Genomic DNA, 13,825 nt, shown 5'->3' on the forward strand with positions numbered 1-13,825 from the left:
GGGGCCCTCGAGTCCTGATACTGTAAAATCTCACTCAGAGTTCACTCAGAGTTCCCCTTGTGTATGCATGTGTATGTGTGTGTGTGTGTTTGCATGTGTGTGTGTGTATGTGTGATGGAGGGATAGTCCCATCCTGTCCATCCATCTGCAAAAAAACAAGAAAAAAAAGGAAAAAGAGTCTCTTTTTTTGAGAGAGTTCACGCTGAGGTGACATTTGCTCGTCTTTCAAAGCTTATAAAGAGATAGAAAAAACAGACACATCGCTCGTCCCATCGTCCCATCATCGTCCACCCGGCAGGTTTCAGTTCAGTTCTCCTGCCCCTGATGACCGTTGGTGAACTGAGTTAGTTGTGTAGTAACGGTGAGAAGAAGAAAAACCCTCCACCCTCCATCCTTTGGTGAAGCCACGGAGCAGAGGGAAGGCCATGATTCGGCGATCCCCTCCCTTCCCTCCACTGGTTGGCTACCTTAGTGTCCTGTCCTAATGACATCAGCTCTGACATCACAACGTTATGGCTGCTACACGTGAAACACGTTAAGAAACTTCTTTGCGCCCCCTTTTTTTTTACGGGCCTTTTAAGCTACAATACAGCATGTGAACAATACAAACTGGGTTTAATTAATAATTCATCATGAGACACTTTTTTTGTTGTTGTTGTTGTCTGGCTAAAAGTAACGATAGCACCATTCTTTCAGTTTGTGTGGCGACCCCCTCCTTCCCCCTCCTCCTCCTTTTCGTCTAAAAACAGGGGGAATCGGAGACAAAGTGCATTCAAGCTGCATTGTCCAGATAGCACTTCTTCAGTGAACAATCCACAGTGATGTTGGGAGGAGATGAGTTGATCTAAGATTCAGCTAAAACAAAGAAATCATGATTGTTTTTGTAGTTAGTTTTTTTTTGGTTTCACCACCACCACCACCTTTGTGTTCGTTTGAAGCTGTGTGAAGATAGATAGTATGGTAGAAATGGGAGAGAAAGGTGCCAAGAGTTCATCATCATGTCAGCTTCTTTTGTCGTCGTTACCTTTTGACTAATTTGTGGGCGATGACATTCGATGACAGGTGGCTTGAATGCACATTGAAAAATCGCTGTAACATCAGCTTCACACAAATCTTGACTTGAGCAACGTAATCCTAAAGTGAAACCTAAAGAAAGAAAGAAAAAAAAAAGAAAAAAGAAAAAACAGACCATAACACTGCACCTTCCACAAAACAGTCAGGAGATTGTATTTACACACACACACACACACAGACATACAAACCCATGAAAAAAGGGATACTGCAGCTTTTTTCCTTTTTACTTTCTTTAAAAAGGGCAATAAAATATATTAAAACTTATTTACAGTGTGTGTTTGTTTTGGACAGAACGACAAAACTAAACAAAACAGAACAAAGCGCATGTGATAAGATTGTTTTCCTGTATTTTTTCGCAGGTATTTCCACGTTTCCTGTCGTCATAACTTAAGCCATGTACAATAAAAACGTCAACAGAGGAGGCAAACCCAAAATGTACTAAAGGCACTGTCAGAACCATACATTGCCATGAATGGGACCCTCACTTTAGAGTGACAGGGGTCATAGGGGAGGTGGGTGGGGGGGTCGGGGTACATGTGTCAGGGTCCGGGGGTAATGGGCGCACACCCTGTATGCCACCATACACCACAGGGGCAAATCTACAGTTTTGCCGGTTATGGTTCATTTTAAGATTTTTTTTTCTCTTTTGTTGAAAAAGTTCATGAACTGATGATGAAGAGAGAAAAAAAAAACCAACAACAAAAAAAACATTTTTCTTTCCCAGAAAACGATAAATACTTTAAACATTATTAATAAATTGGTCTCAACACCAGCATCCGATTGTAAAAATGAATGAAAATCAAAATAGAAAATTAAAATATTCATCTAAATCATCTGTACATATTTTTTTCCTGTATTGTTTTTTTTTTTTTTCTTTTTCATTATTATTTGTACACAGTGTCCCCTACTGGTAGGTTCTTTTTACTGCAGCTCCTGAGAAAAGCGTGGATCAGTCCAAACCTCCCACTGGGTCCTGAACCTTGTCCCTCATCCAGCGAGTTGAGCCGAGTCTGAGGGAGTTGAGGGAGGGAGGGAGGGGGAGTAGGTGGGTGTTGGCAGTCCTTTTTGAGCTCTCACCTTGCTCGTGCACACACACACACGAGAGGATGCGCAGTGCACTACAGCCAGTCACTCGTGCACGAACGCTCTTGCACGTGGTTTACAGTACAGTCACGCTTAAAATGCACCCAGCGGTCGGTCTGTCTCTCCCCCATCTCAAGCCTCCGAGTACGAGCTCTGTACGTTGAGTTTGTCCTTCTTTAGCTTCACGCCGTCCACCAGTTCAAAGTTATAGTTCTCCAGGGCCGATAAGTTCCTGTCCGACATGCCGCCGTGCGAGCAGGCGCAGTACAGCACCACGCCGCAGATGGCGCCCAGGAAGACGCCCAGCGCCGACATGGCGATGATGGTGATGAGGATGGGGTCCAGCGTCTTCAGCATGTTGCCCGCGCCGCTGATCTGGTTGGTTTCCACGAACACCGGGTATTCGGTGATGTCCTCGACTGCTGGAGAGAGAAGAGTGAGGTGAGAAGAGTTTTTTTTTCACCATAATGCTAAAAATTCAAAATCTATCAAAGAATATTTGTCTTATTTCTTGTCAAAATGTCAAATTTCTAGTCAAAACTAATCTCTTTCCACTTAAAATAAGACTCATCACCTAAAAATGAACTTGTTTTTAGATCATTTTCACTTGTTTCAAACAAATTTTCACTTGAAATAAGTAGAAAAATCTGCCAGTGAAAGCAAGTTTTTTGTGCTTGTACTAACAAGATAGAAAAACTTACTCCACTATCAGATTTTTCTACTTATTTCAAGTGAAATATGCTTGAAAGAAGTAAAAAAGTGTCTAAAAACAGTCTAAGAACAAGCTACTTTTTAATGTGATGAGTCTTTTTTTAAGTATAATGAGATTTGTTTTGACTAGAAATGACATTTTGACTAGAAATAAGACAAATATTCTTGGTAAGATATTTGAGTTTTTTTTGTAGTGCAGAGGAGACTTCTGGATAAATCCTCAGTGTGAGGAGACTTACGGATTTCATTGATGTGATCCTCAGGTAGCATGGGCTCAGTGGGTATGTCGGGATCTGTGTAGAAAGAAAGAAAGAAAGAGATTCTCAGTGAATAAAAATCTGAACGATGGACCAAAAAAATAGAAAAAAGTGCAGAGTCGTAGGCTATTTCAGATCGAGCGGTTTTCTCACCTTTGCAGTCCACCATGCTGAGCCCATTGAGGACCTTAATGTCGTCCACAGCGATGTCCCCCCAGCTCTTTCTCTCCACCAGACCTTCGATCACCACCTGGAAATTAAAAAAAAAAAGCAGAGTGAGTTTTTGGAAACATTTTTCTGGACAGATACACAAGAATAATGTCATACTTCTAGTCAAAATGTCATTTCTAGTCAAAACAAATCTCATTATACTTAAAATAAGACTCTTCACATAAAAAGTAGCTTGTTTTTAGACAGTTTTTACTTCTTTCAAGGATATTTTCACTTGAAATAAGTAGAAAAATCTGATAGTGGAGCAAGTTTTTCTTCCTTATTACAAGCACAAAAAACTTTTTTTCTACTTATTTCAAGTGAAAATTTGTTTAGAAAAAGTGAAAATGATCTATAAACAATTATTTTTTAGGTGATGAGTCTTAATTTAAGTGGAAAGAGATTAGTTTTGACTAGAAATGAGACATTTTGACAAGAAACAAGACAGATATTTTGAGTTTTTGCAGTGTAAACAGCGCAGGTCAACGGTACGACAGGATTTTTTCCTTTACCCTGTATGGTTTGTTGGTGCGAGGCACAAAGACGCGACCTTCCCTCCACCGGTTGCCCTGGTGACCGCTGACCGTCCACAGCAGGATGTCGGCCGGCCCGTCCACCGTCTGTTTGCGCTGTTTGATGTGCAGCGTGCCGATGTGCGACCCGAACATGTGGTACCAGAAGGAGACGCACAGGTCCGAGTCCGGGGAGCTGACGGTGGGGCTGACCAGCCGAGCCACCTCCGTCTCCTGGGGACCCGTCGCCAACGTGTAGATGAAGTTCCCCGATCCTCCTGAAGGGAGAAAAGACAGAGAAACGTCACAAAGGCTGAAAGGAAACCAGGGTTCCCACTGATGCCATACACTGACTAATCCCCTGTCCCATTCATGCTTTGGAGAAGTGTTCTTTTCGACAATGGTACCTTATTTTATACATTTAATCAGTTTGTTTCTATGTTTATTCCTCTCTCTCATTCTCTCTCCCAGAAATCTCATTTAAAGATGTGCAGTCTATGGCTCTAATTTATGAAATAATCTCTTAAATGCTTAGAAATGATGACAAATTTATCATAGAACAGCACAAACATGTTATTATTATTATTTTTTTTGGAAACAAAATCCTTAGCAGGGTCTGAAAAAGTCAAATAGAGCTCTGGTAGCTGATGTCATGATGTGATGAATCATTTTTCAGGACAACTCAAGCTTTTCCAGGACATCTGACTTTAATGACTGAAGAATTGGTCAACTATTTTCCAGGTTTTCCAGATTTTCCAAACGTGACAGCCGGCCGGTGAGTCTGAGCAGGAATTAGCAGGACTCTCTCACCTGCGTGATCCATCTTGGGCCCTGTGTTGAGGGTCGGGGTGCCGCTGGACTGGATCTGCCACCTTGAGCCCGTGTCCTCGGAGGTCCAGCTGCAGAAGGACGGATCGTTGGCCCAGCCGAAGTCGCAGGCGAACGACAGGAAATCTGAAAAAATCACATTAAAGAAAGGTTGAGCCCCGACGAATCAGAGAAAGAATCTGGTTTCAACATCCTGCTTATTACAGACGGACGATGTGCCGCGAGCTCTGGGCTTTTCCCCGAGCCCTGACCCCGAGGGCATGTCAGGATTATGCTGCAGGCTACACTTTGTGGGCTGGGATTCCTCTTCCACTCCACTCGCTCTGACTAATTAAACTCTGAGCAGCAGAGGGCAGCAGAGGTCTGTGGGACATGAGCGTCCACAGCTGGAGGAACGTGCACTGCAAAAACTCAAAATCTTTCCAAGAATATTTGTCTTATTTCTTGTCAAAATGTCTCATTTCTAGTCAAAACTAATCTCTTTCCACTTAAATTATTAAATGAACTAGTTTTTAGATCATTTTCATTTTGTTTCAAACAAATTCTCACTTGAAATAAGTAGAAAAATCTGCCACTGAAAGCAAGTTTTTTGTGCTTGTACTAATAAGGAAGAAAAACTTGCTCCACTATCAGATTTTTCTACTTATTTCAAGTGAAATATTCTTGAAATAAGTAAAAAGTGTCTAAACACAAGCTACTTTTTAATGTGATGAGTCTTATTTTAAGTATAATGAGATTTGTTTAGACTAGAAATGACATTTTGACTAGAAATAAGACAAATATTCTTGAGTTTTTGCAGTGTGGAAACAGTCAGAGCGACTCAGGAGGGAAGAAGAGACTGCGATAGAGGAGAAGTTACATGAGAGAGAGAGAGAGAGAGAGAGAGAGTGAACCGTCAGCACAGACCTCATGCAGACATTGTATCTTGGCTCTGGTTAATGAGCTCTTTTAATGAATGTAAAAGGCAACATAAAGAAAGGTATGGAGGGCGTTGGGGGGGGGCATTAAGAGCAGAAAGAGCGTCGCAGGAGTCGGGGTCTGGACACGGTGTCCAGTTGAGAAGGCAACACTCATAGAAACCCGCAGAGAGCTGAGGATTTTAATGAGAGCGGGGACTTGAGAGGTTTTGAAGACAGCTATGGTAACAGTGCCAGGGCCCCTCTCCAACAATGCAATCCCCCACGGACACACGCTGCGCCGGAGAGACGTCTCCGCGGAGGCAAGAGAATGTGTGGGAGCTCGGAGCTTTTCAAACCGGATAAATAGAGAGTTCCAAGGAACACAAGGGAGCGAGGTGTTTGGGATGTTATCCACGGCCCCCGAAACAGAAACTCCCATCATCAGCAGATGCCTTCAGAGATACAAAGAGATAACTCTCCAAATGACAGAATATATGAGCCAATATTCCCTTTAATAACGAGGAAGGCTTTAACTAGCTTCTGCAGGCTACGTTTCTGTTTACCCATTAAACACAGAGGATGGAATTCCCATGTGGAGCCGCATTTTCAGACGCCAAGCCACTTTTTTTCACGGAGAAATCCCATTCCCAATTAAAATGGCTTTGGCATTTTTTTTTTATTGTTCCATAATAATTCTTGGGAGGCTCTGACGGAGGCTATACCAACCAGCGCTGCTCGCTGGATTGATGAGCAGCCACATGACTCACTTGGCCATTTCAAGAGAAAAGAAAAAGACCTTTTCTTTTTTCCTTTTGTGATTTTCTTCCTCCGAGCGCCGACGGCGAATAGCTACGTCCTGTGAGATTATGGTGCCCAACGCACACACACACTCACACTCACAATACAACGGACACACGCATATGAACAGAGCTGATTAGCATGCGTGGTTGGAGGCTCTTGGAATGAAAAGTCGGACAGATAAGTGTTTATCCACAGCAGACACTTGGTTCTGTGCATATATACACACAAATATGCACATGCACACACACACCTGGACCTGAGCTCTCATATATTGTGGCGGCTGCAGACAGACAGACCACAAAGCCAGCTGATGGAGTGAGGAGGGGGGTGGAGGGGGGAGGGGGGTGGAGCCTATGGCCCATTAGCCAAGGTCAGACTGGGGCACAGCCTCTCAGCTGGCTGCTGCCTCATCAACCTGCTATAGGAGACGACGCTATGTGAGTGTGTGTGTGTGTGTGTGTGTGCATGTGGCCCCGAAGCTCACTTAATTTCCTGTGGTCATTTGCATTGTGCTTCCCTGCTCTATGTGTGTGTGTGTGTGTGTCTGAGTGTGTGTGTGTTTAGTGTGAGTCAGTGTCGGCCCAGTGATTAGTGATTATGCTGAGAAGGCAGCAGCAGAGCACCAGTGCTAATCATCAGCTCGCCCCGCATCACGCCACCTCCCTCACCCTGTCAGCAGGAGCCTCTCAGGGCCGTATCATCAGCTTTAATAACAGACACACATCAGAGGAGAGAGGGCTGCCTCCGGCTTCGCAGTCATTAACTCAGAGACACTGCTTGATGCGGCGATGCAAATGAATCCACAAAAACCTTGAAAAGTTGAATATTTTTACTCTCTTATATATTCTGACTTTCAGCCAATGTGATGGTGTTTAAAGGAGACATATGATGCAACTTTTTCCACGAAGTAAAATAGTTCCCAGGTGTCTGTGACATGCTTCGGTCAAACACCCCAAGGACCAAACATCACAGATCTTTTCATCCTCTCAAAACAGAACGGAACGGCTGGTTTCAGTGCCTGTCCCTTTAAATGCAAATGAGCCACTGCTTGCCCCGCCCCTTCTACAGGTACCAGGTAGGGGTGGTATTATGCAAATTTGAAAACTAGTTACATCATTGGAAGAGATCTGAGGCAACAGCTCATAAAACCACATGGATTTTAACCTAGGGAGCCTCTAAATTACTGATTTTTTGGGGTCAATTTTCACATTTTGGAGACCGGAAGGCAAGACAAACACCCACATGTATGTTAAAGAGCCTTGAAAAAGTGATATTTCCATCATATGTCCCCTTTAAAAGCAAAAATACAAAGTTGTCTGGGTTCTCACCTGGGACGGTGTCCACCTCGGCTGTAGTGGTGTCTGGTGTCGCCGTACCTGCACAACAGATGAGCACAGTTAGCTACATGCGGCTAAAAGGAGGTTTCTTCTCTAGATAACTGCACCCATGCTTTGTTGTTGTCTCCATGCTACAGTAGATACATTTAGCTAATCAACACACGCCTTGGTGCCCTCCCTCCATGCTCATCATTGGAGACTGCTGGTTAATATGGAGGAATAAGGGGGGGGGGGGTAAGCAGCAGTGCAGCCTCAGAGGCTTCTGGGTTAGTGGGACATTAGGCCAAGAGGAGTGAGTGGGAAACGAGGTGCAGGAGGATAAGAAGAGAGTTAGTGTAGACGCAGGTGTGTGTGCAGAGGTGTGTGATAATGTGCTGCTGTGGGTTTAACAGGGGACACATTGAAGCGGGAGGAACTGCAGGTGCAGCTAATAAGCTAGCTGTAGCTGTGTGTGTGCATGCACGTGCACTGTGCGAGTGTGCACAGTAGATGGCAGGTTAGAGAGAGAGAGAGAGCGGTCAAGCCGGGCGAGCACACTGCAAAAACTCAACATCTTTCCAAGAATACAGTATTTGTCTTATTTCTTGTCAAAATGTCATCATGTCATCATTTTCACTTGTTTCAAACTAATTTTGACTTGAAATAAGTAGAAAAATCTGCCAGTGAAAGCAAGTTTTTTGTGCTAGGTACTGTAATAAGGAGGAAGAACTTGCTCTACTATCAGATTTTTCTACTTATTTCAAGTGAAAATATGCTTGAAAGAAGTAAAAACTGTCTAAAAACAAGCTACTTTTTAATGTGATGAGTCTTATTTCAAGTAGAATGAGATTTGTTTTGACTAGAAATAAGACAAATATTCTTGGTAAGATATTTGAGTTTTTGCAGTGCAGAGCAGATATGAGCCATAGCAGAAGGAGGAGGCGCAGGGGGGGAGAAGAGGGGGGTGAGGTGGGAGTGTGAGTGGGTGAGGCGGGCGGTTGCAGTCTCATGAGGGCGATGTTAGCACCTGTCACATCGTAGTCATCACCTGTGCCGCTGTGGCAGCTCGCCTGGTCGTCGTCGCACTCGTCCGACGGCGTGGTGCTCGGGACCAGAGTGGTGGGGGGCGGAGTCGGAGCTGCAGAGGAGAGACAAGAGAGAGAGAAACTTAAATACAGGAAGTTATTTCATGGAGAGAAGCATAAGAAGGCAAGGCATTTTATTTGTAAAGCATTTTTACAAACAGTTTGTCTCAAAGGGCTTTACATAGCATCATAACAACTTCCTCTGCTCTTAGACCCTCACATCGACTGAGGAAAAACTCCCAGGAAAACCCTTTAAACAGGGAAAGAGTTGGAGAAACCTCAGGGTGAGCAACAGAGGAGGGAGGCCCAGAACAGGCAGATGTGCAATAGATGTTGTATACAGACAAGAAAACAGTTTATAACATGGAATATGATGGGAAAACATGGAAATGGTAAACAAGAGATGATGAAGGAGGCAGCATCTGGTGGGAAGAAGCTTCATATAATCCCTTCATTTGTTTGGTTGCTACTTTAGCCCAAAGCAAGATACAGTAAAACATAAACTACTGTAGATTTAATCTGGTTTTTCAGCTGCTTTATAGTTAAAACTGACCATTGGAAAGAAAAACAGAAACATGTAAACAGCCTCTGCCCACAGTTACACACTGGGTTTCAATCTGGGCCCGAGCTATTAGCACGGCTCCCCCCATCAGGTTGTGGAGGTGTGTGTGTGTGTGTGTGTGTGTGTGTATAAATAGAGCTGAAGCTGAGGCTCGGTGCTTCGGGCTTCGGCTTTAGGCGGAGCGGCCTGTCATTATGGCCGTGCTGCACTTGGTTGTGGGCGAGGCCCCTCGATCCACGCCACACTCCACTGCTGCACAGCCGTCCTGCGGTGTGTTTGTGTGCATGTTTGTATATGTGTGTATTTGTGTGTGTGTTTACACTGACTGAGTAATGAACGGGCTTCCCCAGTGCAGAGGGAGGAAGAAGGAAGAGGGAAGAGAGAGAGAGGGAGGCACAGACAGATACACTGCAAAAACTCAAAAACTCAAAACCTTTCCAAGAATATTTGTCTTGTTTCTTGTCAAAATGTCTCATTTCTAGTCAAAACTAATCTCTTTCCACTTAAAATAAGACTCATCACCTAACAATTAACTTGTTTTTAGATGAATTTCACTTGTTTCAAACAAATTTTCACTTGAAATAAGTAGAAAAATTAGATTCAGATCAGATTTTTCTACTTATTTCAAGTGAAAATATGCTTGAAAGAAGTAAAAAGTGTCTAAAAACAAGCTACTTTTTATGTGATGAGTCTTATTTTAAAGTAGAATGAGATTTATTTTGACTAGAAATGACATTTTGACTAGAAATAAGACAAATATTCTTGGTAAGACATTTGAGTTTTTGCAGTGTAGGGGGCAAACTGCCGGAAAAATGTATTTGTACAGTATCTGTGTGTGTGTGTGAGATTGTGTGTGTGCACTTGTATGTGTGTGTGTGTGTGTGAGCCAATACTCTTGCTCACTCCCTGTGCAAGATGAAATATGAGGCAGATCAACCCCTGTCAGATTCAGGGTGGGGAAGGTCAGGGATGGGGTCAGCGCTGCGTCAGGGGAGCCTCGCACAGAAATGAGGATTTAGCCCTCCTACTATGGCTTCACACACACACACACACACACACGCTTGTATGTGTGTGCGTGATTGCGTTTACATGCCTGTAACCGCATGTTCTGGCGAGGTGATTGCGGTTGTTGTGCGTCTGTGTGAGTATTAACAGTGAAAACAAGCGTTATCATCCGACTCCAGCTCCCGACGGGAGTCCAGGAGGCTTACAACCCGACGGGCCGCCCTGAAATCCAATATGTAAATCCACTTAGGGGGCTGACGCTCGCTGCTCGCTGCACGTTCTCGTATCTCTGAGCCGTTTCTGTGCAACATCATCAGCTTCCACAGACTCAGATAAAGAAAAGAAGAAAAAAAAACACAACATTTTACAGATAGCAAAGTGTGTATGTGTGTGTGTGAGTGTGTGTGCTGCCCTTTGAAAGAAGAAAGACATGGAGGAGTGTGCTGCAGGGGCAGGTGGGCTTTGATTTGATCTCTTCCAGAAGTGGCACAGATATGGAGGCAGCTTTGATGTAACAGTGAGACAAGACAACTGCCCCCTTTTTTCTTTCAGGGGGTGCAGAGCAGAGCAGGAGCTGGACAGCTGTGGTGGAGGCTCCACACAGGAAGCAGCTTTAAATAACCGGGACTGTGGCGAAAGGCACGAAGAGCAAGACGTGTCATTAGCTGAGGTGATCGATGGCTCACCTGTGTGTGCGTGTTCTTGCACAGCTACACATGTGAGGACCAGTTTGAGTTTTAAACCACCAGAGTGAGGACGTTTTGGCCGGTTCTCACGTTCTCAGACCCGTTCCAAGGGCTTTGAGGGTTAAGACTTTATAATAACTAGGTTATTAGGTAACACTTTACAATAAGGGTCCCTTAATTGCATTATTAAGCATTAATTAACTGTTTACAGGTATATTAACAATCATTATTATGTATTACTTAGGATTAGGAAACACATTAATGAATGTAGCCTATTAGTAAGCAGTTAATTAATGTTTACTACTCTAAGTTAGTTAATAAATTATTAAGTAATAATAAAAGTTGAATAATGTAATCAGTTATCATTATGTATGCATTACTCAGCATTAATTAACACAACTAACGGGCCCTTATTGTAAAGTGTTACCAGTTATTATAATTAGGTTTAAGTTAAGCATAATGGTTAAGGTTAGACATTTGTTTTGGATGGTTAAGGTTAGGGTAAGGGGCTAGGGAAAGCATTACTATATGTCAATGAGTGTCCTCACAAAGATAGCTATACAAACATGTGTGTGTGTGTGTGTGTGTGTGTGTGTGAATGACTGTGTTGAACTTAGGTGTGTGTCAAGTCATCATAACTTTTATATACTATATATACATGACTATAAATGTAAAGATGTAATCACTACCGCGTGTGAAGAGTGGAAGTGTTTTTACTGCGTTCCAACAGCTGGAGCTGTCGTCAGAGTGGGAGGAAAAGTTCCAGTGTGAGTGATAACACCACAGGCTGCTGCCGCTCCTTATCTTTGATATTTCGCTACTAGAACTGAGGCGATTTTTTCTTCTTCTTCTTTTTAACAGGACTCTGAGAATCCAATAGATCTCAACAAGATATCGTAACAAGGGGGCTTCGGTTTTACCTTCAATTTCACAGCCCAGCAGCTCGAGTCGCAGGCCCATGCCGGCAGGAGTGGCCCTCTCTGGGTAAATCCTGATGAAACGGGTCAGCAGGGTCTCCACCGTCCTCAGCTCGGGGGTGTCGTAGTTGCTGTTCCCTTCAAAAATCTGCAAGGACGGACACAAGAGAGGAGAAGGTGAGGGGTTTGATGTTTTTTTTTGGATCGTATGGCTTTTCGTAGCCCGAGGCGGAGGTGCTCATCGAACACCGCAGGTTCGGATGGAGAGGTGGCACGAGCCGGGGGGGGGGGAGCGATTAGATTAGATACGATATGATACGATAAACTTTATTGTCCCGTTCAGGGAATTTTGTCTTGGATGTACTTTATTCATCCCACAAAGGGGAAATTTAGTTGTTACATCAGCCAAGTTAAAAAAGAAAGAAAGTAGAGAGGGCTAAAAAACGAAAACACAACACAACAGCTCAACAGACAGAAAATATAGACGCAATAAACAATAAAACGAATCAATCTTCAACCAGGCAATGTGTAAAACAAGTACTAAGGATGGCTGTGTGGAGGAACAGAGGCTGACATCTAAAGCAGAGCTTAGGCGTCTGACGCAGGAGGGGACGGGGGGCAACGTTGGGCTCCTTCAGATCCTCGTCCAGCGAGAGGGGAATAAATGAGGGATGAGGGGAAAAAGGAGAGGAGGATGTCGGGTGTGAAGGAAGCGAGCGGAGGTGGAGCTGCAGGATTGATGGAGGTGGATTAATGGGTGTGATCATGTTAAAGGAGACTCAGATGCTGGAACCTCTTATATTAGACGAAGGGGGGGAGAGAGGGAGCTAACTAGGACAGGAGGGGGGGAGGGGAGAGGGGGGCAGAGGTGGTGGTGGTGATGGTGATGGTGGAGTATATAGATCCTCTTCACTCCCTTCATAAATCAAGCATCAGCCCATCTGGATCAGATTTATGCCCTGTCAGGGACGCTTGTAATTGGGGACAGGCTCTTGTAGCTTTTCTTGTGTGTGTGTGTATGTGCTCAACTCGTATATACATTTTGTTTGTGTGTGTGAGTGCATGCATCGTGCAAAGTGCCGGCATGTGTCTCCCGAACGTGCAGAGACACCGGCTGATAAATCTGGAGCCACTTCTCTAACGTTGTGCATCTATCGACTCCATCACCTCCACTCTGGTGTGTTACGATTCACTGAGGAGGCAGGACAGTGTGTGTCTGTGTGTGTTTGTGTGTGTGTTGTGCAGAAAACAAAGCAGGGAGAGAAAGAAAAATTAGAGGGGTGAAAGGACTGGGAGAGCCAGGAGATGCTTATCCTAATGTGATTCAAAGCGCTGCTGGAATTGACTCGGAACGACTGGTGAATGACTCACGAGCGCCAGACTCACAACGCTCTGGTGAAAACTGACTAAGTGCATCGTAATCAGAATCAATGTTGTGTTTTTTTTTTCTTTTTGTGGAAGGAAGCGTGTTTTCAAATGATTTCCACAACTTAGGAGGAGAGTAAAACCTGTCTTTTGGTTTGTGCAGGAAACCATCAATTCAAACCCATTCCCTTGAATAATGAAGCTGCCGAGGAGTTCCTCTGGTTACACTGCAAAAACTCAAAATCTTTCCAAGAATATTTGTCTTATTTCTTGTCAAAATGTCTCATTTCTAGTCAAAACTAATCTCTTTCCACTTAAAATAAGACTCATCACCTAAAAATGAACTTGTTTTTAGATCATTTTCACTTGTTTCAAACAAATTTTCACTTGAAATAAGTAGAAAAATCTGCCAATGAAAGGAAGTTTTTTGAGCTTGTAATAAGGAAGAAAAACTGGCTCATCAGATTTTTCTACTTATTTCAAATGAAAATCTGCTTGAAAGAAGTAAAAAGTG

At 43.7% G+C, this 13,825-nt stretch overlaps 1 protein-coding gene across 3 annotated transcripts in view; it reads right to left on the bottom strand.

Annotated features, from left to right (window-relative positions):
- Positions 1–1,340: 1,340 nt before the first annotated feature.
- nrp1a (neuropilin 1a) overlaps positions 1,341–13,825 on the bottom strand; it is a 69,838-nt gene continuing 57,353 nt past the window's right edge. The window contains exons 11-18 of one of the 3 annotated variants that reach the window (XM_083995622.1): positions 11,950–12,094; positions 8,740–8,829; positions 7,704–7,751; positions 4,658–4,801; positions 3,848–4,125; positions 3,279–3,375; positions 3,108–3,161; positions 1,341–2,579 (exon numbers count right to left, since the gene is read on the bottom strand). In XM_083995622.1, the coding sequence (XP_083851748.1) occupies positions 2,290–2,579; positions 3,108–3,161; positions 3,279–3,375; positions 3,848–4,125; positions 4,658–4,801; positions 7,704–7,751; positions 8,740–8,829; positions 11,950–12,094 (1,146 nt within the window). In that variant the 3' untranslated portion in view covers positions 1,341–2,289. Of the gene's footprint in view, positions 2,580–3,107; positions 3,162–3,278; positions 3,376–3,847; positions 4,126–4,657; positions 4,802–7,703; positions 7,752–8,718; positions 8,830–11,949; positions 12,095–13,825 lie in introns of all 3 variants that reach the window. The other 2 variants (XM_083995621.1, XM_083995620.1) reach the window with 2 other exon arrangements.

This window comes from Trachurus trachurus (assembly GCF_905171665.1).
Source record: "Trachurus trachurus genome assembly, chromosome: 20".
NCBI classification, from domain to species: Eukaryota; Metazoa; Chordata; class Actinopteri; order Carangiformes; family Carangidae; genus Trachurus; species Trachurus trachurus.